Source organism: Corythoichthys intestinalis, chromosome 8 (genome assembly GCF_030265065.1).
Source record: "Corythoichthys intestinalis isolate RoL2023-P3 chromosome 8, ASM3026506v1, whole genome shotgun sequence".
In the NCBI taxonomy this organism is placed as follows: Eukaryota; Metazoa; Chordata; class Actinopteri; order Syngnathiformes; family Syngnathidae; genus Corythoichthys; species Corythoichthys intestinalis.
The window spans coordinates 25,459,706-25,482,853 of NC_080402.1; the positions used below are offsets into that span (position 1 = coordinate 25,459,706).

General features: G+C 38.0%; 1 protein-coding gene across 11 annotated transcripts in view; it reads left to right on the plus strand.

Annotated features, from left to right (window-relative positions):
- camk2d2 (calcium/calmodulin-dependent protein kinase (CaM kinase) II delta 2) overlaps window positions 1-23,148 on the plus strand; it is a 93,654-nt gene that overhangs the window by 57,957 nt on the left and 12,549 nt on the right. For 2 of the 11 annotated variants that reach the window (XM_057842905.1, XM_057842906.1), the window contains exons 7-17: window positions 1,874-1,976; window positions 2,073-2,156; window positions 2,349-2,443; window positions 2,585-2,707; window positions 2,783-2,866; window positions 3,112-3,154; window positions 11,641-11,681; window positions 13,789-13,848; window positions 18,423-18,467; window positions 21,660-21,708; window positions 22,088-22,186. In XM_057842905.1, coding sequence (XP_057698888.1) covers window positions 1,874-1,976; window positions 2,073-2,156; window positions 2,349-2,443; window positions 2,585-2,707; window positions 2,783-2,866; window positions 3,112-3,154; window positions 11,641-11,681; window positions 13,789-13,848; window positions 18,423-18,467; window positions 21,660-21,708; window positions 22,088-22,186 — 826 coding nt within the window. The remainder of the gene's footprint in view (window positions 1-1,873; window positions 1,977-2,072; window positions 2,157-2,348; window positions 2,444-2,584; window positions 2,708-2,782; window positions 2,867-3,111; window positions 3,155-11,640; window positions 11,682-13,788; window positions 13,849-18,422; window positions 18,468-21,659; window positions 21,709-22,087; window positions 22,187-23,148) is intronic. The other 9 variants (XM_057842910.1, XM_057842911.1, XM_057842914.1 and 6 more) reach the window with 7 other exon arrangements.

Sequence of the window (23,148 nt, forward strand, 5' to 3'; positions counted from 1 at the left end):
TTGATTGGCTGATGAATTGAGCCCCCCCCCCCCCCCCCCCACCACCACACAGACAGACACGCACACTCACACATCCTCAACAGATCCATGTCGATATTATGCCGCCTCCTCTGCCCACTTTGATGAGGAGGGATATTAGAAGTTTTTTTCGGCCAGCAGCCACTGTAAGTAATGTAAAAAGTAGGGCTGTCAAAATTATCGCGTTAACGGGCGGTAATTATTTTTTAAATTAATCACGTTAAAATACTTAAAGCATTTAACACACATGCCCTGCTTAAACAAATTAAAATGACAGCACAGTGTCATGTCCACTTGTTACTTGTGTTTTTTGGTATTTTGCGCTTGGGTGTGACTGATTTTATGGGTTTCAGGCTTTCAGCACCATGAGCCTTGTGTAATGATTTACTTCAACAATGGCGAGCTACTAGTTTATTTTTTGATTGAAAATTTTACAAATTTTATTAAAACGAAAACATTGAGAGGGGTTTTAATATACAATTTCTATAACTTGTACTAGCATTTATCTTTTAAGAACTACAAGTCTTTCTATCCATGGATCGCTTTAACAGAATATTAATAATGTTAACGCCATCTTGTTGATTTATTATCTTAATAAACAAATACAGTGCTTATGTACAGTACGTTGAATGTATATATCCGTCTTGTGTCCTATCTTTCCGTTCCAACGATAATTTACAGAAAAATATGGCATATTTTATAAATGGTTTGAATTGCGATTAATTACGATTCAATAATTTTAAAGCTGTGATTAACTCGATTAAAAATTCTAACCGTTTGACAGCCCTAGTAAAAAGACGTCAATGTTGTGCAGGTGGGGAACGTGCCACCAATTTTGTTACTGAAAGTCCAACCTGCATTGGCGTTAACATAAAATTAAACTGTGTGAACTTGCTAACCAATAAAACTTGAGTAAACAGCTGTTTATAGTATGTTTTCTACAGTGAATGTGAATTCAACTGTGCATTTGGTGAATTTATTCATCATTTAAAATGTATTTATTTTCTACATCATTTTATTTAAAAATATATTTTTATTTGCAGCCTGTGCAGACATTTTAAACCCCTCCCCCCATAAAAAACAACCACTGTAAATTTCCTTTATATGAAGCAAGGGGGAATCCCCCATTTTGAAAAATGACTTTCTCCCATGAAAATAACAGTTTTAACTTTTTTCACTTCTGCATAGGAAACACATCAGCATATTCGTGAGAAATGTAGCCCTGACCCCCGTTCACCCAATCTGTTTGATCTTATCAATGTCGCTTGCCCAGCAAAAACTGTACATGCAGGTTATGCTGTTATAGCGTCCCTACAGATGTTGAGACCAAACCTACACCCTTGGAATGCTTGTTATTGTGTACTGTATGATTGTTGTGTTGAACTAAAGTGGTGCTTGTTTTGTCACCTACTCTTCCTGTTACCCCAGCAATGTTTTTCTCCCTGCTATTAACACTTACACTTCCCATTCATGAACTCAGTGAGTGGCTCGGTATTGTTGCAGGGGAGCACACTGTATCCATCCTTGTCAGTACTTTCATTGAGCTGGGACAAGCTTGATTCCCTGTTGGCATATCATTCACAGTTCACATTATCCATTGACTGGCTTATTGGCTTAGTCCAGGGTGTTTTCCACCTTTTGCCTTCAGGCTCCAGTTCACCCTGAACAGGATAAGTGGCAGCAAGGGAGTCACCCAAGGCACTGATCTAAGAGCACTTTACCTCGTTCTCCCCTAATAGCTTCGGTTAGGATTTTGCTGGACTGGATCTGGTTTTAGATCCGTGTCTTGGGGCCCCTTGTTGCGTGGGTGCGTGACCTCTCACCTCTAACCTGTTTGACTCCGCCCCCCCTGCAGCCTGAGAACCTTCTATTGGCCAGTAAGCTGAAGGGGGCGGCTGTCAAGTTAGCTGACTTTGGGCTGGCTATCGAGGTGCAGGGGGACCAGCAGGCATGGTTTGGTGAGTATTCGCAAATCAGTTGTCATTCATCAATTCGTCACACTCTCAGTAGATCATTTTTCATTTCTCTTCCATTATTTTATTTCACTCCTCCAGGCTTTGCTGGTACCCCAGGGTACTTGTCTCCTGAGGTTTTGAGGAAAGATCCATATGGGAAACCAGTGGATATGTGGGCTTGCGGTAAATAAATTGCTGTTTGGATGAATTTCAAACAAATTATATTCAGTTCTACAATTTAAACAATATGATCTACAAACACAAATTCCATAAATCTTTTGCATCTGGATATTGCAACTACACTTTACAATTTAACAACACAACACAATTTATTTGCTCTTTGTAATTTAAACCTTAAATGTCATACCACACCAGGAGTGATTTTGTACATTCTACTGGTGGGTTATCCTCCGTTCTGGGATGAAGACCAGCACCGCCTTTACCAACAAATCAAGGCTGGAGCCTATGACGTAAGTACAATCATGCACATGCACAACATTAGATATTTGAAAGTTTTCGGACTCAAAGCAATGAAAACCAAACACGTCTTGAGTAAATTTGGCTTATTTCTTTTCTTCACCAGTGTAAACAGTGTTTGTATTTTTCTACAGTTCCCATCCCCCGAGTGGGACACCGTAACTCCTGAGGCTAAAGATCTGATCAATAAGATGCTAACCATAAACCCCAGTAAACGTATCACTGCCTCAGAGGCCCTTAAACATCCCTGGATCTGCGTATGTGTCATATTACCACAGCCATAGCTGCAACTGTTTGCTTCATCTCATTATGTTTGAATCTTCTTCTTGTAGCAACGGTCCACTGTAGCTTCCATGATGCACAGGCAGGAGACTGTGGAGTGCCTGAAGAAATTCAACGCTAGGAGGAAACTCAAGGTGAGATGTCTCGCTAGACAGGATCTTTCTATTTCTGCAACTTCTGTAGCCATCTTTGACTTCTATCTCTATGTCTTTGACGCTGAAAATGCCTCTAACTTAACATAAAAGTAATGACTCACTTTCTAAAACCCTCAAAGTGCCAGACTTTTTCTTGCTATAACCTTCTAATCAGTCATCCTGTCTTCTTCTCCCCTCCTACTGTCATCATTGCCCGCCATTTCTTTCACTTCCTGTTACTGCAGGGGGCTATACTGACCACTTTGCTGGTCACAAGAAACTTCTCAGGTATGTCTCTTTCAGTGTGCTGTTCACTGCCTCCATAGTAAGAGGAATTACTTAATGTAGAACCTCTTGGTCATTGCCTACTTTAATGATTTCCAACCGGCATATGTACGTATATATACACTATGTACAGTGGGGCAAATAAGTCTTGAGTCAACCACTAATTGTGCAAGTTCTCCCACTTGAAAATATTAGAGAGGCCTGTAATTGTCAACATGGGTAAACCTCAACCATGAGAGACAGAATGTGGAAAAAACCCCAGAAAATCACATTGTTTGATTTTTAAATAATTTATTTGCAAATCATGGTGGAAAATAAGTATTTGGTCAATACCAAAAGTTCATCTCAATACTTTGTTATGTACCCTTTGTTGACAATAACGGAGGCCAACCAAACGTTTTCTGTAACTCTTCACAAGCTTTTCACACACTGTTGCTGGAATTTTGGCCCATTCCTCCATGCAGATCTCCTCTAGAGCAGTGATGTTTTGGGGCTGTCATTGGGCAACACGGACTTTCAACTCCCTCCACAGATTTTCTCGGGGTTGAGATCTGGTGACTGGCTAGACCATTCCAGAACCTTGAAATGCTTCTTACGAACCAACTCCTTTATTGCCCTGGCTGTGTGTTTTGGATTACTGCCATGCTGAAAGACCCAGCCACGTCTCATCTTCAATGCCCTTGCTGATAGAAGGAGATTTTCACTTAATATCTCTCGATACATGGCCCCATTCATTCTTTCATATACACGGATCAGTCGTCCTGGTCCCTTTGCAGAAAAACAGCCCCAAAGCATGATGTTTCCACCCCCATGCTTCACAGTGGGTATGGTGTTCTTCGGATGCAATTCAGTATTCTTTCTCCTCCAAACATGAGAACCTGTGTTTCTATCAAAAAGTTCTATTTTGGTTTCATCTGACCATAACACATTCTCCCAGTCCTCTTCTGGATCATCCAAATGCTCTCTAGCGAACCGCAGATGTGCCTGGACGTGTACTGGCTTCAGCAGGGGGACACGTCTGGCAGTGCAGGATTTGAGTCCCTGGTGGCGCATTGTGTTACTGATAGTGGCCTTTGTTACTGTGGTCCCAGCTCTCTGTAGGTCATTCACTATGTCCCCCCGTGTGGTTCTGCTCACCGTTCTTGTTATCATTTTGATGCCACGGGTTGAGATCTTGCATGGAGCCCCAGATGGAGGGAAATTATCAGTGGCCTTGTATGTCTTCCATTTTCTAATAATTGCTCCCACAGTTGATTTATTTACACCAAGCGTTTTACCTATTGCAGATTCAGTCTTCCCAGCCTGGTGCAGGTCTACAATTTTGTCTCTGGTGTCCTTCGACAGCTCTTTGGTCTTGGCCATAGTGGAGTTTGGAGTGTGACTGACTGAGCTTGTGGACAGGTGTCTTTTATACCGGTAATGAGTTAAAACAGGTGCCATTAATACAGGTAACGAGTGGAGCCTCGTTAGACCTCGTTAGAAGAAGTTAGACCTCTTTGACAGCCAGAAATATTGCTTGTTTGTAGGTGACCAAATACTTATTTTCCACTCTAATTTGGAAATAAATTCTTTAAAAATCAAACAATGTGATTATCTGTTTTTTTTTTTCACATTCTGTCTCTCATGGTTGAGGTTTACCCATGTTGACAATTACAGTCCTCTCTAATCTTTTCAAGGAGGAGAACTTGCACAATTGGTGGTTGACTAAATACTTATTTGTCCCACTGTATGTATACGTATTTCAGATACCATCAGGTATGAGATGGGAAATTATACATTGTCGCCTGATTTGTCCTTATATAATTTTTCATTCCCTGCAAGAAACGTATTTTTGGTCGACAATACAGTGAACCAGCCAAGGCACCACCACTTCTCATGTTGTATGGGGCTGAATTTACAGCTGATATACAGCTAGAGTCATATTTATTGCTTAAGAAAACACTCTTAGACTTCTGAAGCAGCAACATTGGTTTCTATCCCAATGGGCTCACCACCTGTGGGATAGGCCAAGGAACTCAGGTGTAAAGAGATTTGGCCGGCGGCCAGAGGCAGGGAACTCTGTGGGCTGATCCCCGGCGGCAGAAACCTGCTCTAGGGACATTAAATGTCAGTTCTCTCTGACAGGCAAGGAGCCAAAGCTGGTCCGTGAGGTTGAGGAGTATAGATATAGTCAGGATTATCTCCACACACGGCTTGGGCACTGGTAACACTCCTGTTCGCAGGGGTTGTACACTTTTCGACACTGGATTTGCTGAGCGCACTGATTGAATTGCATTTCAACTCCCATCTCCGTCAGAACTGCGCCCATGTTTGGGAAGAACCGGTGGTCATAGAATCCGAGTGGACCATCTTCTGTGCCTCCATTGCTGAGGCGGCCAATCAGAGCTGTGACCATAAGATAATCGATGCCTGCCGTGGCGGCAACCCCCGAACCTGCTGGTGGACACTGGTGGTAAGAAGATGTGGTCAATCTTAAGAAAGAGTTCTATTGTATCTTTTTGGCTTGTGGGATTCCGTAAGCAGCCAAGCCACACATGGCTCTGGTGGTCACTGAGGCAAAAACCCGATCATGGGAAGAGTTTGTGAGGCCATGGAAAACAACTTTCAGAGAGCTTTGAAGAAATTTTGGTCAGCTATCTGGCATCTCAGTAGAGGAAAGCAGTGCAACATCAACACTGTGTATAGTGGGTATTGGGCACTGCTGACCTCGACTCGGGATGTTGTGAGTTGGGGGGCCGAATACGTCTAAGACGTCCTCAACTCCACCATGTGTTTCCATGAGGAAACAGATCCTGGGACTCTGAAGCTGGCTTTCCTATCTCTGCAGTTGAAGTAACTGAAGTGGTTAAAATGGTGTCACACGTGGGTGGTTTAGATTCGCCCAGAGTTTCTAAAGGCCTTGGACATTGCAGGATTGTCCTGGTTGACACGCCTCTGCAACTTCGCGTCGACATTGGGGACAGGGCCTCTGTATTGGCAGACCAGCGTGGTGGTTAAAAAGCGTGACTGGAAAGAGTGTTGCGACTGTGGAGGAATCACACTCCTCAGCCTCCCTAGTAAGGTCTAGCCAGGGGTACTGGCGAGGTGGGTGCTCTGGGAAGTCGAATATTGGATTCAGGTGGAGCAGTGTGGTTTTTGTCCTGGCTGCAGAATCGTGTATCAGCTCTATACCCTGAGCAGGGTTCTCGAGGGGGCATGGTCTTGAGACTTGACCTCGGATAAAGCGGGAGAAGATGTTTTGATAGTTGAGGTGTATCCTAGTAATCTCAACACAGAAGACCACACACTATTGTTAGACCAACAATCTTCAAACAAATCCTCTGAGCCAGAGACGTAATGTAATCACACTTGAGCTAATAAACCTAAGAAGAATGTTTTGTCCCAGAAAGGTTTTTTTCTAATGTGTTTCCAAAGGAACTGGAAACAGAAATGTTACACAAGTAGGAATTGTAAAATTCTTGGACCCAACTATTTGGGACACTCTATCACACCTAAGACTACCGGATGACGTTATCGTGAAGCACATAAAATAAAATGGCATTTGTTGTCTGTGTAATGTATGCACTGGGCCTTTGATTTTGAAATGTTTACCTACGGTTTTCTAAAAGCAAATTAGAAATGTTGGAGCTTTAATATAAAAATGTTTTTCGTTTGTTCCAGCTTACAAGTGTCTTTACAAATGTGAAACTGCAAGTAGTATGTATTTTTTCATTGGTGGATTAAACATGCAGGCCAATAAATAGGTTTTCCCTCCACAGCACACAAGTACTTAGCAACACATAACACATAATTTCTCTGTAAAAAGTTATTTTCTCTTACTGGTTATTGTTGAAAATGTTCATAAATAATCCTATGTCTTGGCAACTGTCATAGTGCAAAGGTTTAAAACAATTAGCTGTAGATTCAGAGCAACTCATTATGCTACTTCTTGCTAAATCAAAACATTTCTGCTGTTACATTAGAAACTGCGATTTTCATGTGCAATCCCAATTGAAGTTGGGACTCGAACATAAATAAAGACAAAACAATGATTTGCAAATCATGTTCAACCTATATATAATTGAATACACTACAAAAACTAGATATTTAATGCTCAAACAAATAAACATTATTATTTTTAGAAAAAAATTGCAAAATTGCGTCATATCATTACAAATTTTTTTTTTTTCCACATTTTGTTTCCCAAGAAGAACCATAACAAAGATCTATTTGAAATATTTCATTAGCCAGGCTAATGTCGTAGCTCTCAGCTACGGTACATTTACGTAAAATACGTAGCTGATCAGAGCTACATTAATCTACGTAATAATATGACTTTCTTTTCTCGTAGCAATAGTTCGATTTACATCTCGTATTCCTTTTTTTTCCTTTTATTTGGCCCTCATATGTACTACATTAATGCAACAATAATAGTCCATATGTTAATGGACCAATGGCATAGGCTTGCATAGGGACGTTAGAGACATAACACTAGGAACTTTTCATGATGCTCAAATTGTCCCCACCATCTTTTAAGCAACCTTATTCGCATTATATAATGAGTTCAGTTGTAGAAGTCATTTAGATCGTCTTCACATATTTTTTCTAAGGATAGAATTGACCCTACCATTATTAAGTGAATCACTTTCATTATGTTCAGATTTACACTGACACCATTTTTTCCCCCTCAAACGCACGTTTGATTGGCTGATGACTAGTTAAATTCCCTTGTTTTCAGTGTAAATCAAATAGAAATAAGTGAAATTATCTGCCAGTGCTTCAAGTAAATTTTACTCAGATTTCTTGAAATAAGAAAAATAGCTATCTGAAAATAATCTTATCACACTTATTTTAAGCAAAAAGTGATTATACTTAATCTGGGGGGAAAAAAAATGTTTTTTTCGTCAGAAATGTTCCTAATTCAAAAAGTGATATTGTTCAAAACATTATTTGAAAGCATTTTTCCCCTTGATTTTGGTGAAAAATGACCAACCTTTAGATGTATGGGCTTGATAAGAACAAATGGTAATATTTACCTGAAGTAAATTGAATAATCTGACCCATTAATCTGTTAACTAGTCTTTAACACTCAAAACAAGATGGAGAAAATTATTTGAATAGATTTAAGAAAAATCATCAGATTAAAACATTATACATTTGCAGTGTGAAAGTTAGTACAAGTCAATACAGATTTATTTTTGCATTGATCATTTAGCCTATCAATTAATTAGGTTCATATCGGTGAGAAATGTAGCCATGACACCCGTTCACCTAATCTGTTTGGTTTTATTAATGTCCTGTCCCCAGCATAACGTGTACATGTTGGTTATACTGTTATATCGTCACTACCAATACTGAGAACAAATTTATGCTCTTGTAATGGACCTATTCCAAGGAGTAGGGGGAAATTCTAATTGCCGCGTAAAGTGATTTACTAGTTTCGGTGAGAAGGTGAATAATTTTTGTTGCTGTTGTTCGTGAACTACATTTCCACACAAACGCACATCGAGGTACCAATTAGCTCAGCAAGTAGAAGTATAAGAGTCCATTTTTGAGTGTCCCAGAGCTCGCAAAACTTGGATAAAAAAAGCGCATTTATCAAGGTTTCGTCAGCCGTGATTGTGTATATCCATCTGCCGAAACAGCCTAATAGCACAGATATAAGTACGCCTGCCCCTCTGCTATTGAATGCGTTGTTGACTTTGCATTGTATGAAATTATTAACACATATTATATCATTTCACATGTTATTTTGGTGTTTTGGAGTGACACTGATGGTTTGGTAAACTTGTTAGCATGTTTTTTTATGCTATAGTTATCTGAATAACTCTTAATAGCTATGTTACGTTAAGATTCCGACCACGTTCACATTTCGTTGTTCATGCATCATGTACTTATTATCATACTGTACACTTGTTCAGCATGTTGTTCTCTATTGTATTTTTATTTTAAATTGCCTTTCAAGATGAAATATCTGTTCTATGTGTTAGATATTATCAAGTAATTTCCCCCAAACATGCGACTCATACTCAGGTGCGACTTATATGTGTTTTTTTTCCTTTTTATTGCGCCTTTTTGGGCTGGTGCGACTTATACTCAGGTGCGACTTATTGTCTGAAAAATACGGTACTCATATATACTCAAATAATTTGGGTAAGGTTTGGGTTAGGTTTACTTCACCTTTTGAAACAGATTATATCACTTAATACCTATTAAAATTGAGTATTATTTTTTTCATGGTTGTAGTGTATTGTATATTTTACTGAAGATCTTTAAAAAAAAAAAAAAAAAAAAAAAAATTAAATATCAACTTAATTATTACTATTGTTGATAAATAAATTGCATGCAAATATTTTTTCCTTACAGTACAGTATTAACTGATTAGTAAAGAACACAAGGGCATCAGTCCAAAATAATTAATATGCAAACAACATGAGTTTACGAACAGTTTTAACTGAACAGTGAACAACACGTAAGTAATATGCAAACAACATGAGTTTACGAACAGTTTTAACTGAACAGTGAACAACACGAGTGCATCAAGCATCTTTCAGTTTTGGATACAAATAATGCTAAAAGGCTTTACTATAGATGTTTGAACCCCACTGGAGTGCTATGTTGTAGTATGTTAAACTACGTACAAAGTAATTTCATGAAATTAGTGTGCAAATAAATGTAACAAATAAATGTAAATGAAATACTTTATTAGCAGAAAAGCCTTCCTGGAGCAGTTCCTAGACCAACTCCAGTCCTCGAGGGCACCTATCCAGTCCGTTTTCCACGTCTCACTCCTCCAACACACCTGAATCAAATAATCAGAATCATTATCAGGCTATTGGATAGCTTGCTGATGAGTTGTTCCTTAATACATATTGACTAATCTCAGTTGTGATGGCCTCTAGTGGTTGCCGCCATTACTGCCATATACACGCCTCAGTAGAAGCCCAGCGTCACTCAATTATACTGAAGAGTGATACATTTGACAATACTGCACACCGTAACTGAAAAGATAATTAAAAAATATGGTTAATGGTTCAAATTAAGCCACATTACTACCTGTAACTCTATTTTCTGAAAAACAGCTAGCTTTAAGCTAGGTATCAGGAATGACTGCCGAAAGCCAGGAATAAAATATAAAAATATTTTTACTATAGGGGCTTCTTACTTTAACACGCAGCATACTAGGCTTGTTAATGTTTACACATTGTCAGTTTTAAAAGAAACAGCAATTTCAAACTTACCTGTTACTGTATGATGCCATCTAAGTTGGAGTGTCTCGCCAAATTAAACGGTCCTCCTTTCAGTTTTTAAAGAAGATGCTTTGGCGAATGCACAGTCTTGACCCCACATCTCCTAATATTTTTTGGTCAGATATTATCTTGTTTGGTCAAGTTGAAGTTTATACTGATTAAAATTAGGTAAAGAGAGTTACTTTTACCTACTTTATTACAGTTCACTTGCTTACCTAAATACTTTTAGTATAATTTATATGGATCATAATTACTACCAACAAAAATGTTTTTTTATAGTGTGTAGAGGAATGCCTGAGTAAAACAACAAACAAACAAAAAATATTTCTCATTTGGTCAGATTGTTTATGTCCCATGTTATGAAACACTGAAAAAAAGTCTTTGGGTAAATAGGTTCAGAACCTAACATTGAATGTCTTGAGTCTGCTTAGTTATGGCATAAGGATGATCTTGACACCAACATGCCAGTCATAAACAGTTGTTTTACTTTATCATATCTCCCTCCGCTCTACTCCATCTGAGCTGGACAAAGTTACTGTTTTCTTTGCCATTTCACATTTTTTTTCCCTGAGTCCTTTGCTTGCATGTTTCTCTCTTTCCCATAAGGTGTCAAAACATTTATTTAATTTTTTATTCATCATGTCTTCTTTTTTTCCCCACATTTCTTTCCTTTTGTTTGGATTGTGGTTTCAATTCGAGGTAAGACATTTTGGGAAGAAGGAGTAGGCCACTAATCGTGAATTTCTTGCATTATTTTTTTCGCTCCATCCTAACAGACAATCCCTTAAAGTATGCATGAGGATGAAATGATTGGTTGGTTAAGGCACTGCACGCTTAGAAAAATGCTGCTACATGATTAAAGGAAAATCTTTAGCCGGATATAGCATGCAGTTTTAAGACTCTCTTTCAGCTCTGACAAATGTCATGTGTAGAGGATAAGAGCATGCTAATGTGAGTGCAAATCACGTACTTAACACTCCTGCGGGAGTCTTAGAAATATAGATGGAATTTCCCGCTTGTCACTTGCTAAATACACCCAATCCACTGTGCACCCATGTGAGTTTATTTCAGGAATAAAAAAATAACCTTGTCAAAATGCATCAGAAGCCAATGCTGCCTTGGATTTGAGATTTTGCAGCTGATTTTATATCCAAGCATAATGAACTGATATGCTTGCTGCATGTTAGTGAACTTTGACGCTCCAGAATGTCATATTTTCACTTTTGTACTGAAGTTTATTTTTTGTCTTCTGACCCACAGCAGCCAAGAGCCTACTGAACAAAAAGTCAGATGGCGTTAAGGTGAGTGGCTTGTGCGTCATGTATAGTAAAAGCTTTGTTTCATGCATAATTCTGATGGAACGTTTGGTGTCTGAGGAGCATAAAAGAAAATTATTATGCATTTTGCACTTAGCGACATCATCATTCAGGGAAAGTCTCGCCAGGCAGCGGCTGATGATTATTTATTTGCTTGATGTCACAGACAACATTGGCTGAGGTATATTTCTTGTAGGATCATCCTTTCCCTCCCATTCTGGTCGCACTCTGGCTTACAATATTATCACACTGCAATGTCCATTACGATGGAAGTTAATCCATCATCTATGTGACCTCATCCCATTACAGCAAAATCAAACTAATCCTCACACAGTAGTAAAAGAATCCCAGAGTAAAAATGACTCCCACAATAGGATGTGTTGATTCCAATTTTATCTAATAATATACTGCAGATGTCGTATACATGTTTTCTTTTTTTGGTCACATTTCTGTTTTAACACTGTTGATAGTGTAGCATAGACTTCACTATCAGTTGACGGGACACGGGACTCAGGGGGCCTATTTTCAAAAACTTAAAATTCAAATATTTTCAAAACCAAAGCCGCTAGCTACATAAAACAAAAACAGGCACCTCCCTTAGGCATATATGAGTCTCAATGAGCAGCTACATAAAAAAAAAAAAAAATTCAAAATCCTTCCCGAATAAAACCCCGATTAATATTTTTTTAATACAAGTATAACAAAACTTAACTACAAATTCCTCAAATTTTACACTAGATTCTAATAGCAATATTGAAAATATCATATAAGTTTTTGCCCAAAATAGCAGGTTATGTTTTTTTTTTGTGTGCAAGTTTTCAGCAGCTAACAAATCACTCAATTTTCACATCAGAAACTTAATACTTAAGGAAAACATGCAGAATCATCTTAATTTTACTCAACAAAAGAAAAATTTGCATTTTTCTATATGCAATCACTTCTTATTTAGGTTAAATTCCGCTATTGTGTAGAGATACAAAATCCAACATGGTGATCGTCACGAAACAAAGCGCTTTTTAAGTTGAAAATACTTGTAAATAAATGCTTAAAATGTGGAATTTCTACAGATATGAATGTAAAACAGTATAGATTCTTGGTTAAAAGCAAAAAACGGGCAGTTATCTTTAATTTTACGTATATATTTCAAGCAAAAGTTACGGTATTGTGTAATGCAACATGGCGGCCGTCATGAAACAAAGTTTTTCAAGCTGAAAATTCTTGTAAATAAATGCTTAAATCGCAGAATTTCTACAGATATGAACCTAAAACAAGTCTACATTATTGGTTAAAAGAAAAAAACATGGAGTTATCATTCATTTTACGTAAATATTTCAAGCTAAAGTTAGCCAATTTTTTCCAAGTATTTCATTGTATTCACGTTTCAAAGTGCATGCATGGTGTGAAAAATAGAATAATTACCTTGAATCCTCGACCAAATCACTCTTGAGACACTCCTGTCTGCTTGTATGCACTAAACCATTGTCCTTTTTCCACCTAAATTTGGCGTTAGAACGCAGCGTGTGTTTATCATTGTGAAAGCCAATGGAGCAATGTCTGTGGGAGCTGTCTTGTCAACTGATGGAGTCAATAGGTGTAGTCAGCAAGTAACATCTTTGATGTGTCATGTATCTTTTCACATGTACAGTATTTAAATTACGACGACTTCCTATTTCGAGACAATTTGGGTGATGTTTAAACAATTTTCTCTCTTTAAACGAATGGAAATTGATAACCGTCTTCAAGAGTGAAATTTTTGCCTTTATTTGACTGTACAGGGAATGTTACAAATACCATTAATATATTTACGTATCAAAAAATGTGATTAAGCAAAATCAGAATGTAACTGCAAAAATGCAACACACAGAGGTGTGCAGTGTACCATATTATTTTTAATATTGGCTGTTGCCATGAATCTATACATTTAAAGATGTTCCGCAGTCGCAAAGCTCAATGATGCTCAAGTGTTTCTGAGAAGCAGAGACATTTTGATTTATAACAACCTGTGCTCAGGTTGTATGCGACACAGTGAGGGTGTATGTGTGTGTTTGTGTGTGTATGGGTGTCATATTCCCTCTACACTGCCCCCTTGCAGGTAAACAACAAAGCAAACACAGCGACCAGTCCTAAAGACACTGGCCCTGCCCCTGCACTGGTATACACACTCACCCACAACTTCATCCACAAATCAGTGCATCCCATTACCAACTCCATTAACCTCGCTTCTCTCTTAACCTTCTCATTCTTAAGTGTGGATGAGGTACAGGTTCACCTTTGTCTCACATCATTTTTTTCTGTTGGATTTCAGGCTTTCTCGTGACCATTTCACTTGATGACACACTTATATGCCACTTCATTAGGTCCACCTAACATTCTAATGAGACCAAGTATATGCTGAGACTTACTGTGGGGTCCAATAGCATTGTGGTATTAAACTGTGATGATTACAATTTTAAAGTCTTCCTACTGTTTTGGTGATTGTCATAAATACTGTATTGTGTACAAACAAAAAAGTCAACAATGTACACGTCACGCACTTGCGTGTCCAAATTCCGAGCCCCAAACCATTTGTTATTGACAATATGCCATGAAGCCGTACTCATGAAACAGTGGTATGAAAAAGTATCTGACCCTTGTGGAATTTCTCACATTTCTGCATGAAATCACCACCAAATGTGAGCTGATCTTTGTCAAAATCACACAGATAAAAATAGAGTGTCTGCTTTAACTAAAACCACCCAATCATTTATTGAATTTTCACATTTTAATGAGGATAGCATGCAAACAATGACAGAAAAAAAGAAATATAGGAATATATATATACAGTGGGGTGAACAAGTATTTGATACACTGTCAATGGGTTTTCCCATTGGCAGTGTATCAAATACTTGTTCTCCCCACTGTGTATACATATATATATATATATATATATATATATATATATATACATATATATATATATATATATATATATATATATATATATATATATATATATATATATATATATATATATATATATATATATATATATATATATATATATATATATATATATTAGGGCTGTCAAAGTTATCACGTTAACGCGCTGTAATTAATTTTTTAAATTAATCACGTTAAAATATTTGACGCAATTAACGCACATGTCCCGCTCAGACAGTATTCTGTCTTTTGGTAAGTTTTACAGCAAGGTTTTTTGTGCTGTCTAACAGCGAACTCTTGTGGTCGCTTTGCGACATGGTTTATTGCTTTCTTGCCAGTTCAATATGGCTGTACGATGTCTCGGGCTGACGCCTACAATGTAATGTTGTGCTTATATGATCCTTGGACAAGATTTGTCCGTAAGTATGGTTGTTGTAAAGAATGTACATATTATGTTAGTAAGCGAAATGTCATATTTTTTGTATGAGACGCTTTTTGTTTATGTTTAGTGAACCTGTATAGCGTGCTAAGCTAACGTTGTTGCTAATGCAATGCTTGTGTACATTTTTTTTTGTAGTTTTACTACGGTCTAAAGAGGACAATGGTTTGAGGCCATTTTATTAATAAATCAGATGAAAAAGGAAGAAGTCTGATTATTAAGGCGTTGTTCACTAGCTGTCTAGCTTTGGAAAAAGTAGACGCTTCGGAGTGAGGACAGCATAGACAGATTTAAATGACAGTAGAGTGAAATGCCCACTACAGTCCTTGTGTACCGTATATTGAATGTATATTTCCATCTTGTGTCTTATCTTTCCATTCCAACAATTTATTTTACAGAATATATATATAATTTACAGAAAAATATGGCATATTTTATAGATGGTTTGAATTGCGATTAATTACGATTAATTAATTTTTAAGCTGTAATTAACTCGATTAAAAATTTAAATCGTTTGACAGCCCTAATATATATATATATATATATATATATATATATATATATATATATATAAAGAAAATAAGTAACTGAGCCCTCTGCCTAAGGAGACTTAAAGAGCAATTGAAACCAATTTTGAAGCTGCCCTGCCCATTTTAAAACACACACCTGCTAAGAAATATCTTGATGAGAAGCATTGTCTGATGTGCATCATGGCTCGGTCAAAATAGCTGTCTGAAGATCTGCGATCAAGGATTGTTGACTTGTATAAAGCTGTGAAAGGATACAAAACAATCTCTAAAAGTCTAGATGTTCATTCATCGACAGTCAGAGAAGTTGTCTACAAATAGAGAGAGTTTGGCACTGTTGCTTCTCTCCCAAGAAGAGAAGAGGTAAAAAAGAACCCTAGAGTGTCTGCTAAAGACTAACAGAAATCATTCACACAGTCCAATATCTCTGTGCACACATCAACTACATGTAAAACTATGGCCAAGAATGGTGTTCATGGGAGGACTCTACGGAGGAAGCCACTGCTGTCTAAAAAAACATTTTCACTTGCTTAATGTTTGCAAAATGGCACTTGGACACTCCACAGAGGTTTTGGCAGAAATATTTTGTGGACTGATGAAACCAAAGTTGAATTGTTTGGGAGTAACACACAATGCCATATGTGGAGGAAAAATGGAACAGGTCACCAACATCAACACCTCATCTTCACCATGAAGCGTGGTGGAGAGAGCATCATAATTTGGGACTGTTTTTGCTGCCTCAGGGCCTGGACAACTTGCAATCATTAGTGAAAGAATGAATTCAAAAGTTTATCAGGATGTTTTGCAGGAAAACCTGACGCCGTCTGTCAGACAGTTGAAGCTAAAAAGAGGATGAATGCTGCAACAAGACAATGATCCAAAACGCAGAAGTAAATCAACTTTGGAATGGTTTCAGAAGAACAAAACACATGTTTTGTAGGGGCCAAGTCAAAGTCCAGACTTGAACCACATTGAGATGCGGTGGCATGACCTAAAGACAGCGATTCATGCTAGACATCCACGGAATCTGACTGAACTACAGCAGTTTTGAAGAGATCAATGGGCCAAAATTAGCCCTGATCAATGTGCCAGACTAATTTGCAGCTATAGGAAGGAAGCATCTGGTTGAAGGCAAAAAATATTAAATCTGATGGCTCACTTATGTTCCCCTTTCTGTCATTAATTATTTATTGTTAGGGTATCTATCTATCTATCTATCTATCTATCTATCTATCTATCTATCTATCTATCTATCTATCTATCTATCTATCTGTCTGTCTGTCTGTCTGTCTGTCTGTCTGTCTGTCTGTCTGTCTGTCTGTCTGTCTGTCTGTCTGTCTGTCTGTCTGTCTGTCTGTCTGTCTGTCTGTCTGTCTGTCTGTCTGTCTGTCTGTCTGTCTGTCTGTCTGTCTGTCTGTCTGTCTGTCGCATACTATCCTAATTAAGATATGAAAACCTATAAATGTTTGGGTGGTTTTAGTTAAAGCAGAAACTGTTTTTTCATCTGTGTGCTTTTGACAAAGATCAGATCATATTTGATGGTGATTTTATGCAGGAATGTGAGGAATTCCAAAAGGTTCAGATACTTTTTTCATACCACTGTAAATTCAGACGTGAGGTTTAGATTTTTCTTTTAATTTTTGTTTTTAAATACTTCGGCCGTGCAAGTGATTTTACAATATATTTGTGTTAAATTAATTTAAAGGCTTAAGATAGAGCAAGAGAGGAGTCATTTTTTGAAGGATCTTCTGAATAATATGCTAATGTCTGGTCATAAGATCGTCAACATTACACAATTTAATCAGAATAACAATAATGCATTTTGATACAATTCTTGTATTGGACCTCATTTGAATGTTTAAATTGTACTTACCGTTACAGCTGTGTAACAATGCAGGGCCATTAATTCAGGCTACGTTTAGGAGAAAGGTGTGGGTCATGATTGGGCTATCCCTGAATGAACTAGCTTTTATGGTTGTGCAACATTGGAATGAGAAAGGCATGCATGTCAGGCACTAAGAACCTGAATATACACTTTAAAATTAGGTTTGAATGGTGTGGTTTTGATATCTGTAGTAAGAGACAGCCTCTACCTCAAAAGCACTTTTCTCTGAAAGAATGTCTTTCCTGTCCCTCCCCTCCATTTACATGCAACTTCACATGCACGTACTAACTCAGGGTCATATACAGTGTGCCAATACGATTTTTTATCATATCTTGCATGTGATTCATGAAAAAAAAAGCATGTTCTGTGGTTGGTGGTTGGTGTGTATGTGTGTACATCTGCAGCTGCCCTATGAGGATGCACCTCCTTGGTTTACTGTGCTTTCCCGAATGGTCTGGCTGTGTTTGTGCTGTGATTGGTCAAGCATATGGAGCCACATGACCGCCGCTCTGCATGACGTCAAAAGACTCCTGTACTCCTATTTGCTATGCAGCATATTACGCATGAACACGGGGGACATCATTTTCTTGCAATGTTCTCTGTGTTTTGATACGCACTCTCACACGCGCACGCCCACACAATGATGTTATAATCTAGTGTAATCTGGGTGGGTGATTAGAAGGTCAGAGTTGGCCAGGGGGAGGGATTCTACAAACGCCAAGACATTTGATTAGATAGATGGATAAAAGACAGCCTATGGCATTACTGTTATCACTACAGTACCATATAATACAATAAGTAATCATGGGAACATTGACCACATTAGGCATATGATGCACAAAACCAGATAAAAAGGAATCTATTATTATAGAGCAATTGTTTTAAGAGCTACAAAGACATTTTGTGTTGTGATTATGATACTTAAGTCACATGTGGTTTCACTTGCTGTTTTTAAGGAACCACAGACGACTGTGATCCACAACCCTGTGGATGGAAACAAGGTAATGGTTCAGACTTTTTTTTCCTTTTAATAACGTAGTATGTTTGCCTAACAGCATCATTGCCAGAATTTAGTGGGAGAGAGATAAAACAAAAAACACCCAATAAAATTCCTGTTGCTTTTGTGGATTTCATTGAATTGTTTGGATGAGAATCAACATAAACACATGGAGGGAAAAAAAATCTTTTTTGAACATTGTAGTAGTGAATGAATCAATATTGTTACAGCAGGTTGAATTGATTTAGGCAATATGCTGTTAGGCTCACAAAATATGTCTCATCAGGTAAACCGCGGAACAGTATCATATTAATTATTTGTTTCTGTAACATTTCACCTTTACTTTTGAAATATTATTAAAGGTGTCTGATAATGACTTTTTAACCGATATCTTGATATTGTCCAACTCTAAAAGTTTGATACGGATATCAAACCGATACTGATATATGCGGTTGTGGACTTAACATATTATGCATAATTGTATTGTGATGGCCCACTGGATGCTTTAATTATGGTAATGCACTAAAACAAATTACAAGCATCTTATTTTGGAGACATCTAATGGTCAATGTGCTAAGCTGTGACCAGACCTTGTACAGAGGCAGAAGGCTTTTAACTTCACTTTGAAGGCTACATGCATATTGGCTCATAACCAGAAGTAAAAAATCGATGTCGATATTATCCGATATCACTTTAAAATGCTTTTATTTGCTGATATTATTGGCTACCAGATAATATCGGACAACTCTAGTTATTATTAGAGTTGTCTGATAATGACTTTTTAACCTTTAACCGATATCCTGATATTGTCCAACTCCAAAAATCTGATACTGATATCAAACCGATACTTATGTCACTGACTTGACTAATTCATTATTTTTCAATCATTTACTGATTATTTAATTTTTGCACTATAATGGCAAATAGTCTGCTCACATAACAAATCCCAAGCATCTTAGTTTGGAGACATATAATGCTGTGCTAAGCTGTGACCAGCCCTTGTACAAAGGCAAAGGCTTCTACATTCATTTTGAAGGCAACATGCTTATTGGCTCAAAACCGATTATTAAAAAAAAAAAACAATGTCGATATTATCCACTTTTATTTTAAAATACTTTTATCGGCCGATATCGGGAAACTTTAGTCATTATAGTTTCCTCTAAAAATAACAATTTTGGCTTGATTCTCATAGTATCATATTTATAGTTACCAATGGCAACAAATGTCCACTGTAGTTTTTTAAAGAAATCCACGGATAGAAAGACTTGTAGTTCTTAATTAAAAGACAAACGTTATTATGAGTTAAAATATTTTAATATTAAAACCTCTCTTGATGTTTTCGTTTTACAATACAATTTGTAAAATTAGTTTAACTTGTAAGTCGCCATTGTTGTTGACGACGTAGGGCGGTGACGTCACATGGTTATGCTGCCAGGCTTCCAGAGTATGACTCTAGCGACATACACATGTCATGTGTTCAACCCTTTTAATTTGAACCCGAGAATAAAATTAATGAGCATGACAGCACTGTCGATATTTCACAAAACGAGCAGCAAAAGCAAAATGAACAGGAAAGACGGGATGACACGAGAGTATGACAAAACCGGTGTTCTGCCAAAATGTGGTACGCCAGAAAAACGTGCTACAAGAAGCGAATTTGACACCCAAAATACTACCGTGTGCTCTTGTTGCTGTTTTGTTTGGATGTTTGTTGCTCTTATTTTGTTTAGATGCATACAGACAGGACATACTAAAGATGCCTTCAGAAAATACTTAAACGTAGTAATATCAAATAAGGGAGGTTTAAATTTGCTACGTGACTAAAGTGGTCAACAGATCAACAATGTGCTTTAAAGCCACCACAAGAAAACACTATGCTTAAGAGTATGAGATGGAATCACATTCAAAAAGTATTTTGAGGCAATGAAAGACTCAGTAAAAACACAAATAGTAAGTATTTGCCGCTTTTAACCAATGCGTGCATATGTTGGACGTCTCGCCGTGTAGAAGGAATTGCAGTAACGGTCTGTGTACCTTTCAGCCATTTGTTTTTCCTTCTAGTTTTTGAAAATATACTATGTGTTAAAAAAAAACATGAGAAATGAATCGTCTGCCGTTTCCTGATAAAAAGTGATAATTCAATAACGAAAAACGAGCTTTCATCCATTTTTTCCATTATTAGTTTATTGAAAAGTAATCTAAAAACAAATCACTGCCAATATTTGTATTCCGCCAAGTTCACTTTTAAAATCAGCCATGGCCCGGCAGACATTCTTCTTATAAATAGACAAGACCCTGCTGCGGCTGAATAATATTCATAAGAAGTAGAATAACATCGTCTTCTGGGCTATGGCTCACGCAAAACCGAACTTGGTTCAAAACAAACATGAGGCGTATTTTCTCTTTCCACTTCACTTCAGTGAACTAATATTGAAAAAAACGGATCAAGGCTCATTTCCCATTATTGAATTTCCAGTGAACAATCAAGAAACGGGAAACAACTAATTTCTCGTTTTTTCATAGCCACATGAAAACAGCTGTTCTCCAAAATTCGAAAGAAAAACGAATGGCCAAAAGGTACATGGACCAGTAACCCGGTAGTATTCGTCGAGTGACAGTAATAATCTACGTCATCACCCCGAGCTTCCATAAAACATGTCGCCAAGGCCGGCCCAGCCTATCCACAGACTATGCGGCTCCTTAGGGCCCCTGACCACTAGGGGGCCCCCAATCTGGCAACCACATTTTATACGTTGTTAATAGAGCATCGTGAATAATGTGGCGCACATTCCCGTTTATCCATGCAAACATCCATTTTCTTGTCATTACATGTCATTTGGGGTGAGAAGTTTGAAGTATGCAGTGCAACAAAATATGATAAATATACAAAATATGGACATATGGGTTGGATTGCATGTATGGGTTTCACAGTACACTGTGACGAAATGGTCGGCCAAAAATATGGGCCCCTTGGCATTATTTTGCTTCGGGCCCCCAAATGGCCTGGGCTGGCCCTGCATGTCACCCTCCATCGGTCAAAACATGTACTAAATATTATAGATTTTTAAATCAATGGCAATATTTTATGTGTTTCTAAGAACATATTTTAGTCAAAGAGAACAACTGTGGCTTATTAGAGCTTACAAGTCTTTAAGTTTGATGTTCCCTTTAAGAAATGCTGATTTTGTTTTTTTAGGAGTCTATTGAGAGTGCCAGCACCACCATAGAAGATGAGGATGTTAAAGGTAGTACAATTTGTCAATAGTTCACACCACCCGCATGCCTTGTGGTTATTGCAGCCAGACTATCCCTGCAAGGGTCACGGGGATCTTTCCACTTATTTCCTTCTTCCAATCAACACAATGACAGTGCACTGCACCTTGTTTCCACCTGGCAGCACACAACGGACTTTTTCTTCCTGTCATGTCACCCCTTGTATTCTTTCCTTTGTGCGGTTAATGTTCATAATTTCCGTTTTGCATACATATTTCAACTTCAGACTTTTTTTCTGTCCTCACTTAATTTTTGTCACGAATGTAATTTTTCTTTCCGACATAATCCTTATCTACGTTTTCCTTACACAAACACGCACTCTCAACCCACTCCCCATACAACCTCTTGCAGCCCTTCGTCTGGGCAGCTTAGTGAGCGGTATCATGAGCTCTAAGAGCCGTTCCTCACAGATGTCTGAGTCAAGGCAGACTCCTACCTCCTCATTTCAAAGTAAGTCCTTCTGTTGTGATGTGGTGGGGAGGGAGGACGCGCCACCTGGTTCCTCTTGTCTCAGCCAGCCTTCTACTGGAAGAAAACTGCTCACGCAATGTGTGAAGTGCCTCAGAATCCCATCTTCCTCCTTGTGAAAATCAGATTAGACTCATGATATGTACAGTATGTTGACCAGCACATATTCCCTACCTTCCACATTGTATATTTTATTTATTTACATTATTATTTTTACATCAATTCTGATGCCTTGTATTGTTTCAAACCTCCATTATTTTGTAAATGTGATTGAAGAAATACAAACATGCTTCTGGCGCACCCTTTTCCCCTCTAACCCTAATATCTTACATTAAAGCCCTTTTCACACACATATCCACGGAAATACCCGTGTAAGGTGACGTGGGATTTACTGGCGTCATTGCTTTCACGCATGTAAAGATGTCCCGAGAATGACGCGGGTTGGACACTTTCACACCCTTGCAGCGTGTTGCCCACTGGCGCTCTCTGTGGGGGTAGGGCTACTGGCGCGATTTTATAACTCGGACATTACGTCATTTTTGGTTGGCATCGGCTGTCACAATGTTGGACAAATTGTGTTTTGTTCTGGAGGAAGCGTTCCCGACGTCGTAACTGCAGCCAATTCAAGATCATCAAGACTGTATTTAAACCCAGGTGAGCCAAGGGAAGAGTAAAAGGAAGGATCCCGCTGGTTTGGGAAGGAAGAATCCCTCTAGCTTTGTTTTGTTGTCTTATCGGCTCTCTGCCTACCGCTTAGGTTAGTATTTTATTGATTCCCGTCGACATACTGCCACGACCCATGATGTTTTCCCCCCTTTTCAGTTAGCTATCGCGTGTATTTTTGTATTTAAAAAACCATTGAATGCATCCCTCCGTTGTTTTCTGCTTTGAAGTACAACCTTGTTTCCGCAGTAGCAACCCTGACATCGGGAACAAAATAAACC